The sequence below is a fragment of the Colias philodice genome, chromosome 3 (genome assembly GCF_061535455.1).
Source record: "Colias philodice isolate Cphi_HAF_F1 chromosome 3, ilColPhil1 Martin Lab GWU primary, whole genome shotgun sequence".
In the NCBI taxonomy this organism is placed as follows: Eukaryota; Metazoa; Arthropoda; class Insecta; order Lepidoptera; family Pieridae; genus Colias; species Colias philodice.
The window spans coordinates 6,242,763-6,267,416 of record NC_143088.1 but is presented as its reverse complement, the minus strand read 5'-3'; the positions used below and the strand labels follow the sequence as shown (position 1 = coordinate 6,267,416).

At 35.3% G+C, this 24,654-nt stretch overlaps 3 protein-coding genes across 4 annotated transcripts in view; 1 reads left to right on the top strand and 2 right to left on the bottom strand.

The window, feature by feature from the left end:
• Positions 1-411: 411 nt before the first annotated feature.
• LOC149489678 (putative nucleoporin Nup54) lies at positions 412-13,053 on the top strand. Its single transcript, XM_089714374.1, has 13 exons — positions 412-644; positions 916-1,029; positions 1,465-1,563; positions 1,800-2,065; positions 2,276-2,420; positions 2,612-2,768; positions 2,925-3,033; positions 3,357-3,540; positions 3,769-3,857; positions 3,963-4,130; positions 5,509-5,628; positions 10,263-10,350; positions 11,676-13,053. Exons 1-13 carry the CDS (start codon positions 581-583, stop codon positions 11,807-11,809), a joined length of 1,737 nt encoding a protein of 578 aa, XP_089570500.1. The 5' UTR covers positions 412-580; the 3' UTR covers positions 11,810-13,053.
• Positions 13,054-13,258: 205 nt separating this feature from the next.
• On the bottom strand, positions 13,259-18,736 carry LOC149489677 (uncharacterized). Of its 2 annotated transcripts, none has more exons than XM_089714367.1 (4): positions 18,522-18,736; positions 14,390-14,613; positions 14,117-14,264; positions 13,259-14,013 (listed from the first exon to the last, which is right to left on the bottom strand). In XM_089714367.1, the coding sequence occupies exons 1-4, from the start codon at positions 18,522-18,524 to the stop codon at positions 13,300-13,302; spliced, it is 1,089 nt and encodes a 362-aa protein (XP_089570493.1). In that variant the 5' UTR covers positions 18,525-18,736; the 3' UTR covers positions 13,259-13,299. The 2 variants fall into 2 exon arrangements, with proteins under 2 accessions (XP_089570493.1, XP_089570492.1); XM_089714366.1 differs by lacking the exon at positions 18,522-18,736 and adding an exon at positions 14,700-15,501.
• Positions 18,737-20,201: 1,465 nt separating this feature from the next.
• The window catches only part of LOC149489676 (uncharacterized), a 31,111-nt gene continuing 26,658 nt past the window's right edge, over positions 20,202-24,654 (bottom strand). Inside the window, exons 4-7 of the mRNA XM_089714368.1 lie at positions 24,204-24,357; positions 22,668-22,888; positions 22,363-22,476; positions 20,202-21,887 (exon numbers count right to left, since the gene is read on the bottom strand). Coding sequence (XP_089570494.1) covers positions 21,663-21,887; positions 22,363-22,476; positions 22,668-22,888; positions 24,204-24,357 — 714 coding nt within the window. The 3' untranslated portion in view covers positions 20,202-21,662. The remainder of the gene's footprint in view (positions 21,888-22,362; positions 22,477-22,667; positions 22,889-24,203; positions 24,358-24,654) is intronic.

Below are 24,654 nucleotides of genomic sequence, written 5' to 3'. Positions count from 1 at the left end.
GAATTTAAAAACTCGTCGCTTAAAAGGTCGTAAATTTTTACGACTTTCGTGACACAAATTATTTTTGTGAATGTGTGATTGTGTTTCAATAGTGTGAGTTACCCTCCCCGCACCAAAATCAGCAGAAAGTTTAGTTAGAACATTTGCTAGCGTACTCCATCCATTACATAATGATCTAAGATTAGAGGAGTTTTCATTACTACTTATTACGTAGTTAACTGTTCTATTTGGTTGCCAAAGGCATAATGACCATCATTTCTATGAGATTTATAATGGCAATCTGAGCTTGAAAGCTAGTATTTGTATTCTCTTTGCTTGAAACCTATATATAGTAATCTGTGGCTTGAAAGTAAAGCTGTCAAGTGTCAATTGATAATTTAAAATTTGTGCATATTACTTGCTCTGTGAATTTGTGGTTATGTATTTGTTGTGTTTCAGTCTGCAAATAAGAAATAGTAAAATATATTGAACTGTTAGTGATTAAAAGAAAACCTGTATCGTTAAGAAAGTTTTTAATACAGCGTTTGTTGAATAATTGGCGAACCTCTAACTAATATTGGAACAGACCCACATTAGAAAAATGTCTTTTTCGTTTGGGTCTGCTACAACTTCACAAGCCGCACCGTTTGGATCAGCAGCTAAACGTAAGTGCAGTAAAATGAATGTTGATACATAAACTTTTTGAACCAAATATGTATGTATTATAATACAATATATATTATTTTATGCTCTTTATCTTACCATTTTAGTATTGAGTAACTAATATAAAAATCTTTTAACAAGCAGACCAATACAATTTATTCATATTCAGATAATATATAGTCAAGTTTAGTACCCACTCATGTCGTCGATATCCACTATACAATTATGCTTCATATTTTATGCTATATATTTATTATATGTATTTCCTTGCAGCGTCCTTTTCATTTGGAAGTACAAATACTGCTACAACAAGCACTGCAGGATTTGGTGGTTTTGGAACAAGCACAACATCATCAGGATTTGGTAGCTTTGGCACTACTAATACTGGTACCTATGCATAATTTTAATTTAATAATTTTAATAAAATAGATAAATATGTTTCAATGAATATTCAAACCTTAGTCATCAGTTGGATTCATACTTATATCAGCGAGATGGCATATAGCTGCACTTTTATTAAATGGTACATTTGAATTATCACTGTATGCTCTGATGTTTGCTCATGTATTGTATGTAGATAAAAAGAAATGTAGGAACTGAGGCAAATTAAATTTTTCAGTCATAGAAAGAGAATCATAGAGAATAGAGAGTTCTAATGCTTCACACTAAATCTTGCAAAACTGCTTCATTTTTTACTATACAAATTATACAGATATAATTTTTGGATATTTATACTGTATACTTTTTACTATTATAATGAATAATATTTAAGGATGATAAATTAAATAAATTATATATGCTCAATTGAAGTGGTTGTTCCAGCAACCCCATTTGGTGGTATTGGCACTACTCCTGCATCTACAGCACCATCATTGTTTGGTGGAACAGGTTTTGGCTCAACTGCAGCTAAGCCAACTACAGGTAATTTCATTCTTATTTAATGGTAAGAAGAAAGGTTCTCTCACTAATATAGAAGGCAAAACAATGATAAACTGTGTGTTTAATATTACAAAAAATAAGTTTGTGATCATTACCACTATTATTCTATTTTTTGTTTGATATAAACTGACAGAAATAGAGAGGTATTGTGAAACAAGGATGAATTATGTTGAGATGATAATGAATGGTTCTGTTTTCATATGTTTATATCTTTACAGGGTTTGGAACTGGCACATTTGGTACAGGTTCATTTGGTACCACTTCTGGATTTGGCACAAATACATCAACATTTGGCAGTACAGCACCAACATTTGGCAGTACAGCACCAACATTTGGCAGTACAGCACCAACATTTGGAACATCTACATTTGGTACTGGATCATCATTTGGTTCTACATTTGGTAAACCTGCTACAACAGGTTTTGGTGGGTTTGGAACTGGTCTTGGAACAACACCGGCGTTTGGTCAGCAACAGCAACAACAGGTTTGAATTTATTTAATTACTTCAGAACTTACTGATTCAATGATTTTTTATTATTTTATTTAATCATCTCTAACACATTCTGTCTCCATGTTATAAAAGGTAATGAAGTCGGTTAAAAATATGATCATATTTAATTGATTGAAAAAAGTTGTTTTCAATTTTGTTTATCATGCTTTTTATTTGATTAAATTAAATTATATTGATTTTCAGCAACAGCAACAACAGCAACAACCTCAAGGACCAACAAACGCACATGAAGCTCTTGTTGCAGCAGTGTTCAATTGCAATGTTTTTGGAGATGAGAGAGACCAAGTGTTGGCAAAGTGGAATCTTTTGCAAGCACAATGGGGAACTGGTGATACTAATTTCCTAATAATTTTTTATTTAAAAAATAGCAATTTATCTTGGAATTGAGAACTTATTACAAAATTTATGTTTAAACATTTTCACATGGAAGATCATATTTTTAAGTTTTTATATATTTTGATGCTTAGTTGTTTGCAGTGGAAGATTTTTGGAACTTAAGTTTCGTATTTTTTTACTTAGGCCAAGCTTACTACAGCCGCAATGCACAACCGTTAGAATTGAATGAACAAAACCCATTATGTCGGTTTAAAGCTGTGGGGTATTCTAGACTTGGTGGGAAGGAAGATAAGGATGGACATGTTGCTATGATATTTTCAAAGCCTGAACAGGAAATCAAGTATGTATTGAATTGTATATTTTACAAAGGTTTAAATTGCATAGATTTGATTTAATTATTATATAACTTTATAATTTATGAAACATATAAACTATCACTTAAAAACCATTCATTGATATGAGGATAAGAGAAAATAACTGTTTTATTTTATTTCAGAAATAATCAGCAAGGTTTTATAACTTCTCTATCTGGCCTCCTGGGGAACAAACCTAATTTAGCTGTGAACATTGAAACTGTAAAAGCTGTTTCAGATAAAAAATGCCAGGTATGTGCAGTTGGGAAAATTGATAAAAAAAAGATTCAGAGCAGCATTTGCAGTGTAAAAATCAGAACTCAAAAATAAAGTTTAGTTTTATTGATTAAGTCTTTGTTGTTGGCAACACATTTCCAAATTATGAAATTCCCATAGGAATGTGATGTTTCTTCATGGTAAAAGAAACCTATATCACTCGTTAACCTAGATAGGACTGGAGGTCCAGTCACAAAAATAACATAAAATCGCTCCATTGCGACGTGAAAGACTGTCTGTCTTTCACGTTCAACACTATACATTTATAATATGAGTAAGGATCACCATCCCATCCCCAGGTGGTAGTGTACGTAGTGGACAAGGGCGCGGGCGGGTCCCACATTAGCGCATCGGAACTGAGCGCATTCCTGAACGCGGGTGCTGCGCGTAATGCGCTCACGGGGGCGGGCTGCGCTGCGGTCACGCCCGTAACTAGGCCCACGCCGCAGATGTTGGATCAGTACTTGCAGACGCCTCCGCCAGGTACACTAGCTATTTATAATAGCTTATTTGTTAATTCTCATGCTTTTTCGCTTTACTTCATTTATAGAATATCTTGAATCAAAACGTGAATTGATTGATTTGAAATAAAATCCAAATGTTGTAACTATAAAACTTGAGATTTCAAGTCGTGATGGATCCCTAAGTGGTTACAAAAATAGACGTGCATTATTAGCAAAATCAATTAACATGTGTTATACCTTTTTTCAGGAATGGATATGAGGCTATGGAAACAAGCCCAAGCTGATAATCCCGATCCACAAAATTACATTCCCGTGCCTATTGTTGGATTTTCCGAGGTAAAATTAATTATACATATTAATGACTAGCAAAATCAAATCCATGTAAGTTCAACGAATTTGAATTTATGTATTTGTAGTATTTTGACGCAAATGAAATTCCAGATAAAGTTCCGCGCGCAATGCCAAACTTCGGAGTCGCAGCTGCAAGCGAGCTACTTGCGCAAGGCGTCGGACACGCTGAGCGAGCTGCGCACGCGCCGCGCCGCGTCCGCCGCCACGCTCGCGCAGCTAGCCGCTAGACTGCACTCGCTCCGGCACACGCTGCTGCAGGTATGTGTGGGTGTTAGCAGTGGCGGACACGTCGGACACGCTGAGCGAGCTGCGCACGCGCCGCGCCGCGTCCGCCGCCACGCTCGCGCAGCTAGCCGCTAGACTGCACTCGCTCCGGCACACGCTGCTGCAGGTATGTGTGGGTGTTAGCAGTGGCGGACACGTCGGACACGCTGAGCGAGCTGCGCACGCGCCGCGCCGCGTCCGCCGCCACGCTCGCGCAGCTAGCCGCTAGACTGCACTCGCTCCGGCACACGCTGCTGCAGGTATGTGTGGGTGTTAGCAGTGGCGGACACGTCGGACACGCTGAGCGAGCTGCGCACGCGCCGCGCCGCGTCCGCCGCCACGCTCGCGCAGCTAGCCGCTAGACTGCACTCGCTCCGGCACACGCTGCTGCAGGTATGTGTGGGTGTTAGCAGTGGCGGACACGTCGGACACGCTGAGCGAGCTGCGCACGCGCCGCGCCGCGTCCGCCGCCACGCTCGCGCAGCTAGCCGCTAGACTGCACTCGCTCCGGCACACGCTGCTGCAGGTATGTGTGGGTGTTAGCAGTGGCGGACACGTCGGACACGCTGAGCGAGCTGCGCACGCGCCGCGCCGCGTCCGCCGCCACGCTCGCGCAGCTAGCCGCTAGACTGCACTCGCTCCGGCACACGCTGCTGCAGGTATGTGTGGGTGTTAGCAGTGGCGGACACGTCGGACACGCTGAGCGAGCTGCGCACGCGCCGCGCCGCGTCCGCCGCCACGCTCGCGCAGCTAGCCGCTAGACTGCACTCGCTCCGGCACACGCTGCTGCAGGTATGTGTGGGTGTTAGCAGTGGCGGACACGTCGGACACGCTGAGCGAGCTGCGCACGCGCCGCGCCGCGTCCGCCGCCACGCTCGCGCAGCTAGCCGCTAGACTGCACTCGCTCCGGCACACGCTGCTGCAGGTATGTGTGGGTGTTAGCAGTGGCGGACACGTCGGACACGCTGAGCGAGCTGCGCACGCGCCGCGCCGCGTCCGCCGCCACGCTCGCGCAGCTAGCCGCTAGACTGCACTCGCTCCGGCACACGCTGCTGCAGGTATGTGTGGGTGTTAGCAGTGGCGGACACGTCGGACACGCTGAGCGAGCTGCGCACGCGCCGCGCCGCGTCCGCCGCCACGCTCGCGCAGCTAGCCGCTAGACTGCACTCGCTCCGGCACACGCTGCTGCAGGTATGTGTGGGTGTTAGCAGTGGCGGACACGTCGGACACGCTGAGCGAAAGCTCATTTTACAAGAATGTTGAAAAAAAAGATATTTATAACACTTATTCAGATAACAAATTAATCAAGAATGTTCATATAAAAATATAATTTGCGGTAAAACGTAGTACGATTAATATTATTCATTTGCAGATTATTGCACGCCAAGAAGTGGTGGGTCGAGTTGGTGCGGCTCTCAGTCCAGAGGAGGAGGCTTCGCGGGCGAGACTGCAAGAATTAGCCTCACAGTTAGCTGCTCCGCCTCTTTATAATGTAACTATGATATTTTGTAGATATTTATCATACATTTTTTGGTAAATTTTCCTTTGGTCCTCTTTTCGAGTCACCTTTTATTCTAGGATTGTTTGTTGACAGAGACTGAATTTAATTATACTAGTTTTTTAATTCAAAGTTATTCTGGGGAAACAGGATTGAGACAACTATTTTGCAGAAAAAAATAAACAATTCAAAAAATTGTGCAGAAATAAAAAACGATTTTGCCGTACCTTCCAGACCCTCTCAATTAAGGTAGCAAAACAAAATATGTACCGAGGAATTGTAGGTGAAAATTATAATTAGTACAAAAAGATTGATAGCAATAGAAATGTACCTATTGTGTACTACACAACCAGTGAAACTAGATAAGTGAAGGTAGTTGTTTGACCCAAGGGTCGGATATCGACTATAGTCGTATATTTGTGAATTTACAAGAAACTTTAATAAATCGAGTAAATTAATATAAAAATTAATGTGTCATAGTAATAAAGAGGTTAGAACTTTCTATATACGTATCTGGTCAAAATTGAACTTTCTATATACGTATCTGGTCAAAATTTGGTAAAGGTATATACATATTTATCCTACCATATGTATGACGTCATCACCACCTCTTTCGTTTTAATTTATGTTCTTAAAATAATAAAAAAGTTATTCAAAAATCTGCGGTTGGCAAAATAAAGAAACTGTATTTTTTTATATCATTGTGTTATACATTATACATTCTATATCTATAATATAAAAATGAATCCCAAAATGTGTTGGTAACCGCATAACTTGAGAACGGCTGAACCGATTTAGATAATTCTTTTTTTATTATATTCCTTGAAGTACGAGGATGGTTCTTGTGTAGAAAAAACGTAAATATGTACCCCGGGCGATGCCGGGGCGGACCGCTAGTTGTGTTATAAAAATTAGATGACAAATTTTATATTTTATCAGTACATAATATGAAAGCAATTTGAAGATCATCATCATGATACACTGAGCCGCATAATAAAAGCACAATATAATATAGATTGAGACTAGATTTCGGCCCAGGCCTTTGCCCGAATATCCAGATAAAGTTTACATGTGTAAGAGATGTTTCACCGTGGTAAAAATTAACCTCTATATCTAACACTATCTCTAAACAAAAAATTGTATCATAAAATCGCCTCATTACGACATAAAAGAAAGGCAAACAAACACACTTTCGCTGTTCGCATTTATAATATCAGTAATAATGAACCCCCTAGTAGGCTAGTAATAACTAAAAATACTAGTCTAATCTAACGATCTACATCTAAATATATAATCAAGAGACTTGGTGATAGATCTAGCTTTCATATTTTTATCATAATAATATGATGAAGTGTCGCGGATTTTCGCATTCTATCACGCATTCGTCTATCATTCAATGTGGGAATGTTAAAAAAAAAACTTAAATCGGTGTTTTATCTTTGAGTAGGTAGACTAACTAAAACTCTTTTGTTCACGTACTTGAATTGATATGCCTATAGATAGCATGTGTAAAAAAATCATTGTGATCTGCAAATACGTATAAACCAATATTCATCATATCCTTCAACATTGATATTTTCGTAAAATGATTACGAAAATATTGTTTAGTCATTAGACGATTAAATTAATACACATTTTCTGTAAATACTCGGTTTGAAATTTTGTACACCTTTTCATTTTCATTTGTTACATAAAAAATATAATATTTGCTGCCTATAATTGATCTATTAATGAGGTAAGTTCATTTTTTGAACGAGGGGCAAGGCAATTGCGGACGAGGGGTTGTTTGCAAGTCTTCGGAATTAAATTATTATTTTCCCTTCAATATATCATGCACCTTTAATTTAGGGTCGGACGCACCAGATACAGATACGGATTTATCGTATGAAACTTTAAATTTTTGGGTTTTTGAATTAATTCACTGAATTACAAAGTCGGTGACGTAGTAAACGATTGCACCAGATAGTCTGGCAGACATATCAGCAATAAATCGGCGACTTTACACGACCTTGGCTGAAATATTTGGTTACACTCGCAGCCCGCGTGTTCACTATCGCGATGCTTATCAGTCGCTATCTCCAGACGTGTGCTTAGACATTGTATGTAGTACGTGGTAGGGCTGTGCGTAGCGCCTGAAGTCTATAAATCCGATCCACGAGTTTTATGAGATACTAAATTATCTGCTATTTTTAAGGAAGGTTATAGTGGCAGTTCTAAATTTAATTTGAGTTCTACTTGAGTAATAACGAGAAATAAAGGAACTGCTTTTGAAAATATGGAATGTATGTTCAGGATATATGACGGAGAAGAAATTCAATTTTTGACTAGGAAACAATTTTACCCAAAAAAATTCATTAAGTTATGTACAAAGTGTGAACTATACACGTACCTATAGTGAGCTTGGATAATTTTGATTTTAGTATCGTACTTCGTTTATCGAATTAAGATACATTATGATACTTTAAATTATAATGGTCAATTATAATATGACTCATAATTGTTACAAGTTACAACAGCAATCACCAGCTGCGTATTAATTTTACATTATCAGAATTACCTCTCATCAGTCATAATGAGTAATTGCTCGAAAGTTTAAAGCACCCTTATTATATAAATTTTTGTTTGAGTCAAAACTGAGTCAAAGCTTCGTCAATTTGTTGTGTTTACATATATTCGTGTAATAATTGCTATCGTAATAATGGAAATTGGAATCCTCTAGTGATTTTGTTTCCTTTATTGGTATTTAATTGCATTAGAGCCACCACTTTGACGCGTGTAGTGGTATTAATATAATATTCTTATCTAATTAACCGGTTGTAACTGGTATTGCAGGTGAATGTCACGAATAAACGATTGTTATCAATTTCTTGATCTTTTTATAACACATACATCGTATATGTCTATGGAAACATCCACAATTCAATCATTAACGGATTAATATATTTTATACAATTATGTTGAGTTTACATAATTAAGGAATTAAAGAGTATTCCTGTTTATCAACATGACACTTTATATTATATATTTTTGTTCAAGATTTACTATTAATAATACCTACTAGGGAGATATTCTTAACTAAGAAGGCACCTGTAAATATAATGTGAGTAATTAATTTTTTGAGTTTGAATTGACTGCATTATCTGCCAACCCTTTTACCGAGTTGTAAGCATTGAACACAAAGCACTTCCAACCTGTTATTACTATGCACTCCTATCCACCATTCCAATTTTTTCAACAACTCTTTTACTGTTCGTGCTATCCAACTTTGGAACGCTTTACCTGAGAGTGTTAGACGCGCTAAAACGCTCTCCTCTTTTAAATCACTATTAAAAGATCACTACCTTTCCTTACTGTAGCTTTTTCCCTACCTTTCTGTTTCTGCTTGCTGACATCTGTAACTGTAACCATTGTTTTTGAATGTCTTATCATCTGTGTACTATGGCTTGTGTATAGTATGTATTTTGTAATATGTATGTGTATGTTTAGTATGTATTTAATATTATGTATGTGTATGTACAATATGTATTTTAGTAATATTTTATGTATGTATTTTAGTATGTACCTACATATTTTTGAAGTATATAATATGCAATATTTAGTTTATATAAATATGTGTGTAAATGTGTCTATTTTACATTATTTGCAATGTATTGTTATATTATGTAATTGTAATTATAGTCATTTATTTTGCGCTATCCCACGACCTTCTTACATTTCCTTTCCTACCAGGTTGCCTGGTAGAGATTGCTGTTCAGCAATAAGGCCGCCTTTTGTACAAATGATGCCTTTGTAATTTTGTTCTTTTTTTTTCTGCTTTGTCCTTTCATGTTTGTACAATGAAGTATTATAAATAAATAAATAAATAAATAAAGCACATGAAAAAAAGAATGAATTTCATCAGTTCTACAATTTGATGACCCCACATGTCTCTATGGTATTGTGCAGATATAAATTTCGAAACAGAAAGAACCACTGTTAGAAAATTAAATGCATTTATACAGCGCAAACGCAAAATTCAAACTCAAACATTTATTTATTGGATTAGACTTTAGCACTTTTTGAAACCTCATATTTATACCATCTACCACGTTTTCTACAAAACTTGTCGTTGTAGTTGCTTTTTAAACTTTACCGTACTAAGAACTTGTCTACCAGTGGTAGTAGTGGTAGTACCACTCCTGGTAGACTACCACTCCTGGTCAACATCAACTGATTTTGTATATCTAGTACATTGGTTATGGACTTAATGCTAGCCCATATTTCTTCTCTGTTGAAATTGGAACATTTAGATGCATAAACTAAAAAAAATCGTTAGCTTATAATCTAAGTTAAAACTCCAAAGTTTTGAAAATAGCACACTATAATTAGATTGATTAAAGTAATTATGTAATGTCATTGTGACTAAATGGGAAAGAAAAAAAAAACATGAGTGGACTGAAAATAATACTAATTGATTATTATTAAATTTTGTGTTACGCGAAAGGGGTCCGACTGCGGTCGTTAAAGTGTGTTTAAGTGGTCTTTATGAATCTCAAGTATGCGTGGGAATAGAACAATTATATAGATACAAACTGTTTTATACAATATTTCAAAAAAGTTACGATTAATGATATTTTTGTTGCATTTAGGGTCGTTTGAACGAGCTCTTGTGCGCGGTGCGTTTACAACGCAGCGCGAGTGCGGGCGCACCTCACGAAAGATATCATTTGGATCCGGGTAAGCAATTACTAAGAACTCACCATGTTATATTTTATCGCGAATATGGACATTGTACTCTGTACAGCAGGAAAGTAGTTGAATGAATCATATTAATGTTCCTTTTTGTTAGGGTGGTGAGGAGTATTCTTTGGATATTTTTTGGAGTAGTACCTATTATATTTGAAATAATACTAACCATATTTATTTGATTAATTTGACTATAAAAACTACGTTTTGTTTTACCATAAAAAGTACTGAGTTGAAAATATTTTTTTATCTTTTAAGTTGATACGTCGGAACTCGGAAGTAATTGTGTTATATTCAACATAAGTCAACATAATTTAATTCTCAGGATAGTCATAACATAAACAAATTTTAGAAAGATAAGCTTAGTTTTAATTTATGTCAGTGTTATTTCTGTCTAATTAATAATGATGAAAAAGAAACTGTTTCGAACACACGTAACGAGGCTATCACACTTCGATTTTTTGGCTTCGTTTTATAATATATTTTGCTGCTTTGTGATTAATCAAACATGACACTGAAAAATAAACGACAATTCGATGTGTATTGCTTATTTCTTAAATGTTAATTTTAGTAAGTAGGTACCTTAATATTACGGTTACGAAATATAATGGGTTAAACCAAGCGTATTTTCCGATCAACGGCCATTAAAAGTAACATGATTATCACTTTTGGATTGTCTGCTAACGGCATTTTGGCTTAACTATCCTGTATTTAAATTTGTTTTCGAAGGAAAGTCGCAGTGCACTTTGTCGATCAAAAAGGAATAAGAGTATTTTAAATTGAGGACAACAGCTTTTCTATTTATTTCCTAGAATAGTCTTATAATAATTAAGACGTCCTTACATAGATAATGTTATTAAAAGCGACTTTGTAAAAAGCCAATACAGCGAAACAGGTACTGATAAAACGCATACAAAATTTTGCTACAAAGTTATACATGTCTTTGTTATTTCTGAGCTATGGACTTTGGACTGATAAAATAATACATACTTGAAGGTAGAATACAAAAATAAATTATATTATATCTTATAAAGCATAGACGAAATAATTCAGAAACAAATTAAAAATAACCTTATTTTATGTAAGTACTTAAATTATTAACACGAAGCACTGAAACAGTACAAGTAAGTATACACAACATTTGTGTTTAACCCAGATTTCTGTTTCAAGAAAAATTTATACGAGTATTCATTTCACAAGTTAACGTTAATGTAATAGTAGTAAATAGTAAATACTCATTTATCATTTGCCACATTATGTACTATTTTATTTGTATCTAAATATATTAGTTTTTAAATATATTTTCGTCAACACAGGTGCGCAAGAAGACGTGAAACAATTTTTGTCACTACAACAGCGCGGTATGGCGCATCTCATGGAAACGGCCAAGAAGGATCTCGTTGCGCTCAACACGATCGCGGAGGGGATGGCAAAACTCGTGCGCGCGTAGCGTACAAGAAATGTTAACGTATCACGTATAGTGGGAAGAATTTGCGGATTTTTTTATTTGGTTACTTTTTTGGAAGTAAATTGATGTTTTGTACTGAATAGTTTGGTTCGTTGTTTCCTTTTTAATTGTAAAGACTTGTACTGAAATCACGTTTTGTTCAAGAAAATATTTGTATTATTATAGTCGAGCCAATTTAATAGGCAACATTTGACGTCTATCAATTTTATCTTCGAAGAGAGGTAACCTACTTGAAAACATCGATTATAGTGAATTAATCGATACGGACTTAAAACATTTGTCAATCGAACTTGAAACACATGTCAATTTTAAAATTCATCAGGGGAATCCCTGTCCCAGTAATATACTTTCTTTCGTAAATTTAAGGAGCAAAATAGAACAAGTATCTACATAATTAAAAAAACACATCGCATTTATTTATTTATAATGATTTTTATTCATAAGTAATCAATGCATTCGATTCTAGATGTTAGATTTCGATTTTTAGAGAAACGTCTCTGGTATTTAAAAAGAAAAAAGGTTTATTGTCATAAAATGTAGCGACGTCAGTTCTTTAAATCAGAAATTGTTTATTATGTTTAGAATGGTTTATCAGTAAAACTCAAATCTTAAAATTACTTGAATCGGTCATTATTATTATAAATATGTAATCGTAATTGAAAAAAGTTTAGCAAATGTGCAGTTCTAACAAAACGAAATATGTAATATATTATTCTATGTCGTCGTTACTAGGTTACGTTGTTGAATTTTGTTGAACTGTCAAATGTTGCCTATTAAAATGGCGTACTATGTAGTTACTATAGTTTTTTATTTCTGCATTTAAAATAATGTACGACCAAAGTGGCTTTGCTGTTATGGTCAATATAGTTTACAGTTATAAACTAAAACATATTGATAAAGCGGGAAAGCCATATGAAGGCAAAAATATATTTCACTATCTCGAAATTCCTAGTTAGATACATGTATGTTTCATAATAATTTTTAGTAATTTCTTATAAAAAGTATAATATTGAAAGGTTTTTACGATTATGACTATTTTCAATCTTTTTTGTTATGCTACTTATTAAGAAAGTATTTTTATCGATGACTTAATGTGTTTCTAGTTTTCTGTGAATTTTATTTTATTACTACACTTAGAAAACGTGATAAAAATAAATTTCAGAAATCTGTATATATGTACAATAATCGCTGTAACCAATTGAAGGAAATAAAGTATATTTTGTACCAAATTCTATTGTTTCATTGCAATAACTTTTTAGAATGATAACTCATTCGTATCGAAATTTGTAACGCATTTAATAGAATTTGCACAACGATAACTTCTCGATAACGTTATAATGTACTGAATACAATGAACGAGAACAATGTTACACCAATATTTGTCATCTAATTTTAAATTAATAGACGAGTAAGGATAATAAAACAATCAAATATAAATAAGTGTATATTTACGCAAATAAATAACCTAACAGTCAGCTTTTGGTACTTAAATCTAAAGGTAATTCTGGCCTGACTAGTTCATCGATGGGTTTGTATTCTGAGCGTTTCGAGCACATCAAATTCAAGGGCGCAGATTCATAATCATATTCTAACTTATCTGAATTCTTTATGTACCTCACTTCTTCCATTGATTCATCTAATCTGGTTTCTTCGTAGGGAAAAACATTTTCATTGACAATTGGTCTTAAAATGGGGTATTCGTTTCTTGACGAGTAATAGCTTCTGTATGCGTGGTCGTACATTGATGAGTACTCGGTAAAGGACATTTCTTGTGAGGGAACTCTGGTGTAAACGGGTTCTACCGAGCGAATATAAGCGGCTGGGTCCATCATGGTCATGTAATTGATTGGTGTAAATGTTTCTGGTACTTGTGCGTAAGGATACGTCGGTGATATAATTCTTTGTGGGCTTATTACCCTGTGGTGTGGTGATGTGGGCTCCGGTACGAAAATGGTTTCACGCATGGGTGATACACCTTTAACAGTACTATTATTTGGTGTTTCCTGCTTGGGATTCTCTTTGTCATTTGTAAAGTGTTTGTATGCTTTTACGTGTTTTCTTAAACTGGACGGATCCGTGTAGCGTTTGTTACAGCCGGGTGCTTTGCAACAATATGGCTTGTCTACTTTGTGCGTGCGCGTATGTTTAAAGCGATCGCTCGAATTGGAGTACGCTTTACCGCAACCCTGTAAAAAGAATAATAATTTTAGTTTTTTTGAATATTTTATTTTTTTTATTTATTTAACAAAAATATCAGCAGATTCATTTAGAATTTTAGGAAATATTCACCTCATATGGACACACGTATGGCTTTTCCCCGGAATGCGAGCGTAAATGTATTTTGAGATTTTCCGCTCTTGAAAAACTTTTCTGACATTGGTTGCACGTATGAGGTCTCTCATTCGTGTGTATTCTCATGTGAACTATCATTTTATATCTGTAAAAGAAAACAGAAATTAATGAATGATATTGTTAATGTTTTTTTGAAAAAAAAAAGATTAGCATAACTAGGGAGATTCATATTTTTTTTTATCGATCACAAAAAACTACACAAATATTTACCTTGCATTAAAGCCTCTTTGCGATCGTGTGCATCCCTTCCAGCAGCAGTAGAAGAAGCCATCAGTGTGGGGGTGCGCGTGGATACGTGCTACGTGCGCGGACAAACGCGCAACGCTTTCAAACCTCGCTCCACAGCCTCTCCACTCGCAAACACACTCGTTTTTTGTCCCAAGATCATTGGGCCGTTCCGGTGATAAACTTCCAGATGATTCATCGTCCTCAATCTACAATAGATAAAAAATAAAAATAAATAAAAAAAATTCGAAGTCGCTGAAAAGTACTTGCGTTTTTGTTTTGAATAATTAAGCACCTGTACTGGTAAAGGTGGTAGTGGCACAGGTCTGGCTAAGTAAGGTGCGAATCTTTCAGTTGATATCCAACGTTGTACCCTACAGCCATCTCCAGACAATTCCGGTCTCCATTGCGGAAATACCAACATGTTGCACTTTTTTTACGGTATGATAAATAGATTTTTTTACTACTGGTCACTGCGCGGTCGCTGTGTCTAATGAAGTGTGGCAAGCGCGTTACCTACTTATAAAACGTCTCCTATATTGATATCACTGATAAGGGATCGTCCCCTGCGAATGCGGCTTTTGTTGTACAATATTAAACCGACAATTAGATAATAGATTGTACGCACTTCTCTTTGGATTGCTATTTTGAAAGACTATGTAAAACCGATGAAATTTTATGAGTTAAAAATTCGCGCGTTCTAAGCAGATGCCTGATTGAGAATGTGGTGTGAAGTAAATAATGTGGTAACGTTATCAGCAGCCGCTCGCTTCGGCCGGTGTCCAGTAAATACCGGAACGATAGGCCTTAGTTCAATAGGTGCCTGATATCGTCGTGTTTATGCGATGCGACCTCAGTCTTCACTGGGGATTCGACTTTATTAGCAATAGGTACCTTTTCTGGCAGATTTTTTCCGTATTGTCATGATGTAACGTGATATTGTTATGAATTTCTGGCAGTCACTGTAGACTCAGATTTTGCGATAACAGTTTATTTGCCTTGGTTTTTAAAATTTCAATATTTAATAAGAAATAACAATTACTACTAGATATGTAAAGCTATATCTTTAATTTTAAGTATTTAATTGATTCTAAAACAATATTTTATACTTTTGCACACAAAACTTATTTCAATATGTATAACTATGTATTTCTTGCACTTTCATGAGAATGCTGTACTGCGTTCTATACGCATTTGTTGCCAATTGCGTTTTGGAATGTACACACAAGTCTATTGTCTAGAACAATTGCATATAGACATCAAAGTCACCAGAATAAACACTGCAAAACAGCGCGTCATAACACACATTGCACTCATTATCTATCTTGTTTGAACGAGTATACTATGTGAGTGTTATCAGCGTGCGCGTGTGCGCTGGTGTGTGTGCGTGTGCGCGTGTGTGCGCTGTGTGAAGCGGTGCGCGGCCCCCTGCGGCCGGTGCGTGCGCTGGTTTTAGCCGGTTGCCTTATCTCTCTACTCGTATTCTCTGACGCGACGTCTATCGATATAATGAAATAAAATTGCTTGAATTGTTAGTTGTTTTTATACCTAAATTAATTATGGAAAAATCTTGCAATACATTGGGTTTATGGTATAGGAATAGGGCTAATCCTTGCCCTTTCTAGGAATTTATTTTGTCGCCCTGAAATTAAATCGGTCAGCTACATATTATTTGAAATTGGTTGAAAAAAGCACACAAAGGGTAACGTTTTCTAATGCAGTATTGTTCATAGTTTATTAATGGAGAAAAAAAAATCTTTTCTAGGTAGGTAGGTATCACCGTTGAATTTTATTGGCCAGCCGACACAGCAATGTAGAATGTAGGTCCCTAATACGCTTTGCATTTAGTGGAGATTTGTGACTGAAGAATAATTTATAGACAAAGAGATGATTCTCGACAAAAAATGATATATTATAATATCATCTCATCATAGATAAAGCATTGGGTTTATTTTCAGTATTACTTTCAATTTTTTAGAAGTAACCAACTGTCGGTTGAAACGTGTCTTGCGCAATATATTTACTTTGTTTACATATCAAACGCAAATGAGTCCATCTTTTGCACTCGTCTGACTTTAAACCTAGATTAAACCAGTTAAATGTTATCAAGAAATATTTGTATCCAAGTCCAATTAAAACGTTGTTATATTATAATAAAGATTTTATTAGGAGTTTATATAAAGGAGTGAGCAGTGTTTTAAGTACTCCCTAATCGATTGTATAGAGACAGGAAAAACTAGGTACCTACTACTAGAGAAAAAGGCATATTTTTCGGCAGTTGAATGTTGTTCATTGGTCTGAACTCAGAGTAATAACTCGATGTTGTTCAAAACTTGACTGTACTATCTTTATGAAAATCATTAATTTATTTCCGATTGTTACAAAATGTTTCAATTGAATAATTGTTTCGGCGCTTCTTAGAGGAATCATGCGTTCACGCTACATTCTTCAATGTATTTTATTTCAATCAAACGATTCTATTATTATGTCGTGTTTTGCGTAGGTATAAGTAGTCTTCACTAAATAGAACTAGTTCTAGTTAATCCTTTACTACCTGGTCAGTAGGTCCAATATTATACCTGCCTGTTACGCGTAAAGATGTAATGAATAAAATTCTCAATTATTTTACAGCTAATTAACGATATTCGACAGGAATAGTGACATCAATTCCCTCAAACACATAACACACTTGAGATTCCTGTAGAGTAGCTACTTACGATAGTTAAAATAACGTCGCTCTATTTTTGGCGTATATTGCCAGACATTGTTATCAGATCATGTTGATACGACTGCGATAGTCGTGATAATTGATAAAAGCGGGTAATCCGTACCCGAACACGTAATGAATGTGAGTTTCACGTGTCCTCTGCGTGATACACCGTTAATAGAGAGGAGAGTGATTGAGAAATAATATCGATTTCATTTCAAACATTTCGCAAATATGAAAACTATCACAACACCAACAATAGTTAAATATTTTAAAAACTACGATACGAACTGGCGGCGAAAATATTATTTTAATACCTAACATGAGAAAATTTTAACAATAACGTAAAATGAATTAAAACATTGAATTCAAGAACATCTGCAACAACAGTGAGAGATAACAAAAATGAATATCTACAATTACAACATATTTACTATGTCCAATGTTATGCATTTGAATATGCTTAGCCAATAAAAACAAAAACATATTGATGCACAATTATTATTTAAGATAGTAATAGTTAAATAGAAGCTAGCATAAGAAGAAGCTAATATAAGATAGCTATAGAAAAAGTTCAAACATTTATTCGAAATTAATAATATGAGGCTAAGAAGTTACTCATTTTGGTCGCAGGTTAAATAAACCATATAGCCATAAATCTGCAAACATTCGTAAAATGGATTGAACTCTCCTAAGCCAGATTTAACTTAAGCGCCGCCCCTGGGCACCTCAAACCGAAGACTTTTCATAAAGTTTTGATAAAATAAAAGTCAAGACATCACTACGGATTACGGAAATAGTTTGTTATTGGATACTTACTGAAATTTTCCAAGTTAGAGCAGTAACTATTCCATAAAAATTTTGAAATAATTCAATTTTCATAGGGGTAAAAAAATTAAATCATGTTATCTATTAATATTTTCACTATAATTTTATTATAAAAATATCGAAGATTATCCTCTGGTACCTACTATAGGATACATCATACACTATATTATTGTCCTTTAGAAATTAATAAAATGTGCATTGGACCTGTAATTTCATCGTAGAGCGAATCGTAGGTATATTCTCAGCGTAGAGTTAATAACACGAGATATTCGAAAATGAAATGTACTTATAGAGGTACGTGAAGAGTTTATAATTTTTTAGAAAGTGCTTTCTGAAATAAAAAATGCTATTTTTATACCTTATGCGTACATGTTCATAAAATATAGTTACGTTATGAAAGTAAAAACGATTGCTGGAGTTTTTGCTTGTACAATTCATCAAGTGTGTGTATATTATTTTTTTATGAGAGTATAATTTTAGAAGTTTCTTTCAAAATTAGTTTAAAATCCTACTTTCCCGAAATTTTTTAATTGTTCTGCTAGTTAAAATGAAAGAAAAACTGAAAAAATATATATTTCTTACCATATATTGTCCTGAGACGTTGATGTTGTTATTTGGCTAATATATTGATTGTTTTTTTTATCTATAAAGTGTTGCACTGGCTACCGTCAGCTTAGTACTAATATTGACTTTCCCGCCAAAAGGTTGACGGGACCGACCACACGCGAACTATATCAAAATAAAAAGTCAAAAATAACGTGGCGATTGTGTCGCAGCGAAATTAAAATAGGCGTCTTTATACATTGCGTGCACAAGTTCAGTGATTCGACTTTCCCCCCAACAGAGTTAAACACACCGATGAGTTTCAATTAAAATATACATATTTTAAAAAGTACATAATATATGTATTTACATACCTAGTGATATACGAAAATTGACCTAACTAACATATTGTACAATAATATTACGTTGCCTACTTTGCAAATAATTATTATTGAAAAAGATATATTACATATTACAAGAGGGCAATGGTTACTTTGCACTTTGTTTTTATAAAAAATGTGTTTTTAATTTTAATTTAATTCTTTTGTATCATTCGTTTTTTGCTGTACTACACTGAAAACGCGTGAAGTTTCGTATCAGTTTATTATGGTTTATTACGTTCTTAATCACACGCAGCAATGAGTAAGTTTTACGTGGGTGGATTTGTAATAATAGCGTGGTATCAATATATTTCAGTAGATATAGCTAGTTGTGAATGCGATCAGGAGGAAGACAAAAAGTTTGGTTAGGAACACATCTTTCAATTATAGACATTATTTTAAAAAGGGCCTGTACAACGAATGTCAACAGATTTTGTGGTAATTTTGACGATTACAACTCGTGTCCCGCCCAGCAGATACCCGTTTCCAGGCCCACCACTAGAACTGTCCTCGCTGGCGGCAACTTTTAAAGGCCTAAATGAATTAGCTGTACCTACATACAATGTGTAGCAAATATTGTGACAAGCATTTTCCTCTAAGGTCTATCTATAATCAATTTTATTTGTAAATTGTAGGTATTAAATGATTTTTCTGTTCATTTATATTCTCGTGTTACCGATCAATGTGACCATGGTCAATGCTGCCACCGGCTGTACCGATTGTCATGAAATTTTGTGTGCATATCGGTCTGAGAATCGGTCAACATCTATTTTTCATACCCCTAAGTAAGGTTTGCCGGGATAGCTCGTTAACTGTTAAAGTATATTAATATCACATTAATAGGTTGTTCAGGTTGGTTAATCAGTTTAATACTTTTACTAGGTAGTTAATTATTGGCGTGCTGGCTGAAAAAATATGAAAGAAGATACCTAGTTAGTTATGGTCTAAGATCCGAACATAAGTCGACCTGCACCGGCGTGATAATAGAATGAGACCAATTTTATAATAAATTTAGTGTATTAAAAATGTATTAAAAATGGGTTGACTGGGAAATTCCTGGACAGGATATTTTTTAATTAATTATTAAAAAATCTTTTATTTTCATGTTTTATTAATTGCAGTTTCGAGATAATAAAACAATTTTGTAATAAAACAGCGCTGACATAATTATTTTTTCATCATCCTATCAAGTGAAAGTAACTGGTACCGACATACCTGTTTATACCTGCCAACGACTATGACTGCACATTCTTTAGGTTTCAAGCCACGCGGGTGAAACCGCGGGGCGCAGCTAGTACCTATAGAATTAAACCGAAATAAGGAATAAAAATAATAGTCGCTTTGTACCTAATCAGTTTTTATTTCAAAAAATTTAAAAAACTTTTACATAACATAACTCGTGATAGAAAGCAAATAATCAAGTACATTAATTTGTAGTAATTTGTATAACAGAGGTATATGATTGGTCCACTCGCATTTTGTTTGTGCATTTTATCCCCTAACCCACTTTTCTTCTTAATTGGCCCATTAGATGGTTTGGTTCATTTTCAATAATTGGCCTGAATAACACGTAGAAATAAAGCATTTTGATAAAAGAGTAGGTACACTAAATATATCTTCACTAAAATGTAAGTACTTTTGGCAGTGTTCAAAATTAACAAAGTAAAAAACATTTAATTATTTTTATCCGTCATCGTACATTTTCGTCGAAACTGGGGTTTAATTAAGTACATTGTTTTGGTAATATCGATTTAAATGATTCGTTGTCAAATTATATTTTGTAATCTAAGTACAGATACTAATTGAGCTAATACATTTATCACACGATTAAACTAAATTATAAGTATGTAGTCGTGTATACGCATAATAAATATTAGGAATAGGTATACATAGAAAATAAGTATGTAAAATGATACCAATAAAATCTTAAAATTAGAAAATGCAGAAGCAAAAAGGCGTGATTATATAGATTTAAAACAATGGGTACTAGAGTTTAGAATTAGAATTGCCTAACTGTAATCACATCGCTAATTGCTAAATTACGTAACATGATATAATTCAATGTCGAGAGAAAACAATTATCAAAAGACCCTAAAAGCAAAATTCTCATATAACTTTTAATACAGTACACAAATGCCTTAAAGTACTTGGGAATGATGAATATTTATTCTTAGATTTTTTTTCGGCAAGTTAGTCGCAAATGCTACCTTAATTCGTAGTAAAATCATAAGGCTGTCTCACAAGAAGGTACGAATCTCCGAATATGAATATCTATAAATATATTATATAGTAAATAGGCACTAAAATAAACAAACACGTCTTATATCTATTTTATAACTTTCAAAAATACTATAAGCATCGTAAGTACATACGTAATAATACTTTATGAAGTACATTAATTATCTTGCGAAACAGCTCTTTTAATTGTACCTTAAAGTAACACATACATTTTTCGTAACATAAACTCAATTGTCTTTATACGCATTTAAACACTACAATAGTGGGAAGAATCGCGTGCCAATACTGAAATAAACAAACGTCCTATCAATACACGAATATCCATTGAGTACACGTAGTACATAGTAACTCAATGCGAATCTCTCATAATAAACTCCGCTAGAAGTCTCTACAACTCAGCTGTTTATTATAAATGCAAATATAAAACGTCGCTTCAAACTTTCAAACGTAGCGCGCAATAAGTAAATAATTACATTTCGGCGAAAGCAGCTGTTGCGAAACGCGTGAATCATCCGAATGTTTTGCGCGACGCGGTCGCGCTCTTCCCACTACCGCGTACTAGTCACGCGTACGTTTCCCTGAATCGCTTTTGGATGTGATGGGCCGCGTTAAGGAGACGGTGGTGGAGGGTGATGTGCGTGTGGGGAGTGAAGGTCGGGGGGGCGGGCGTGGGGGCCATGGCGAGGGTCGGCACGGTGGCGCCCTCGTCGGGGTGGCAGAAGAACGCAACGCAGTGCCGGCCGCGAGCGCGCGCGTATGTACCATCAGGTATCACCACGCGGTGCATCTGGAAGAAAAGTAGTGTTATGAGTACATAAATAGAGCAGGATTCGTCATAATAAACATACCATGACACTGTGCCCACACAATCCTATACGTTTGCAGGGGTTTTGGGTTGCATGGTATGGAATGGATGAGTAGATTTTTCTACAATCCTCTATTATCAATATAACATATTATATGCCAGAAACGACTGTAACTTATTATAAGATGGTCATCAAATGACGTCTGAAAGCGGTTTTTTATTGAAGTATAATGTAATCAGTGTGATGCGTCATAATGCGATAATTATCACAAAATGCTGTAATGGTACTTATATTCTGTGAATATAGATTTCTAGAGTGGAGCAATTTAAATTGCATGATAAGCCTCTTTACAATAAGAGTAATATAAATATTTATCACGCGTTTATTAAATTTTAAGTACTTGGGATTGCGTTTATCATTATCATGATTTGCGTTATTTTCAAAATAATAGCTTACCATAGCAGGAAGCAAATTGGAAGTCCAGTTAGCGAGAAGTTCTCCAGTCTGCACCAGAATAGCTCCAGGAAGATGGCCTACGGCTTGCCATTTTTCACTGCCATTCAACTTCACCTGAAAATATTCACAAAATTTATTAATTCGGAATATAATTTAATAGACCGTATTATAAGTTTAAATTGATTAAAAGATTCGATCAATCTTTTTTTTTCAAAATGTTTGTATTAACCAATTATATAAAGTTCACAAATATTTGTCGGTACAACATCGAAACGTTGAAATCCATTAATATTATCGTAACTCACCTCAAGACCACCTTCCGAGTCCTGGGCCACGAGCGTGAAAGTACAACGATCACTGTGAGCCCCACAGCGGGTGTAGGCGATGGCGTCATGGCAACAGGGCCCCTTGTCCTCGGGGGGCACGGGCGGGTAGTACAGCAGTTGCATGCACGAGGGGTTGTTCCTGTCCGCGTCGCTCTTTAGCATGCCGGAGTGACAGGCCAACAGGGCTGATGTTGGTAATCCTGTATAATAATATGACGTTAGTTTTAAGGCGGCGCGGTGTGTTTAGACTTTAGTCCCTATGTTGTTAATGATTACATTATCTAGTAACTAGTTTATAACATTTATTTAATATCATAATATATGCATGTATGTTATGAAGTCTATGAATTACCTAGATTAAGAAACGTTGTGTGAATTGAATAAAGGTGCATTCAATATTATTTAAAAATACATACATTATTTAGATACCTTATCATTTGTTTAAAATATTTATATAATGGAAATTTACAAGATTTAAAACATTTAAACCAACAAGACAAAAATGTAATTTCTGGTTTGACAAGTATTATGAATATGGACTGCGTTAGGCGCGCCGCACACCAGCGCCACATGCTACATTCATCGAACATTTACGTCGCCACAATCAATGCGCTACAATTCAGCTTGCTACAAATGTATTGTATATGCGCACATCGGAAGCACATTTGTAGCGTTGCACCGCTTTGAGAATGTCAACATCATCGTCTGATGACGACGATTTCTTGGTGTGGCGCCACAAATAACGAACGTGTTCGATCTTGAATTCGTGTAGCGCGGACAACGTCTCGCCACAAAGTGCGCCCGCTACAAATGTTTCCTCGGTGTGCGTGCTCGCGTACAAATATATGTGGGCGATAAATGTGTCGCGTTTCAAATGTGGCTCCACAATTATCGAGACACAAGTGTATGCCTGGTGTGCGGCGCGCCTTACATGAAGTCAGTTGGATTATGTTTTTTTATTTAAAGATTTTTTTTAGATATAGAGTTATACAGATATTTTCATCTTTCTTTGTTTTTTTTTTATAAATAAAATATTAAATAAATAAGGTGTAATACGAGACGAAGCAAAATATTATGCAAGATTAAAAAATATATTGGAATTTAAAGTGTGACAATCCATGTTGCATGCAGCACAAACATCAAGAAACACAAACAGCATTTATACTATGGATTCATAGAATAGCACATATAACGTAATCTGTGTTTATTATTTCTTGGAAAGGAATCTATTATTATAATTATGTGTAGATTCATTTCCATTGAGTGATTCTACTGTTTACAATTCAAAACTTCTGGCAATCCTTCACTCACGAGTAAGTATGATCATAAATATAATCATGATAAGTGCGAACAAAATCCTTGCAACTTTTATGGCGTTTCGATAAGTTTCTAGGTTACTCGTAAACAACTATAAAACGAGGAAAAGCGTGTTAGTATCTAGGTTATTATACTTATAAAGACTACGCGTGTGAGGAACAAGACGAGCGTGTATATTTTAATTTTTATAATTATTACCGAAGACTGAAGCCAGAGCTTGCAAGAGGACTCTAGAAAGATTGGTGAGGTCATGAGCCAGGGGTACGGTGTGTGTAGTAAACTCCGGGACTTCCTCCTGCGCAGGCATCGACGCAGCCGACAGCGTCGTGATGTTGAACGAATGACGTAATTCCTGTATTAATAAAAAAAAACGCAATTAACAATAGCGAGTTATTGTACGCTAATATTTCCTTGAACAAGTTTTCCATGTGTTGTTCCGCGATCATTTGAACACATACCTAGGTATACTGAAAACTATTTTGCCTATTAAGAAAATTGTTCGAGAAAATGTTATTTACTTCCAATAATATTATAATATTAAATGTCGCGAAAAACATAATATTGTTTTTTTTATAAGGTATAATAATGGCAATTTTATCGCTGTATAAAATAAAGCGCGTGTAAATTATTACTACCTTTACTGTTATGA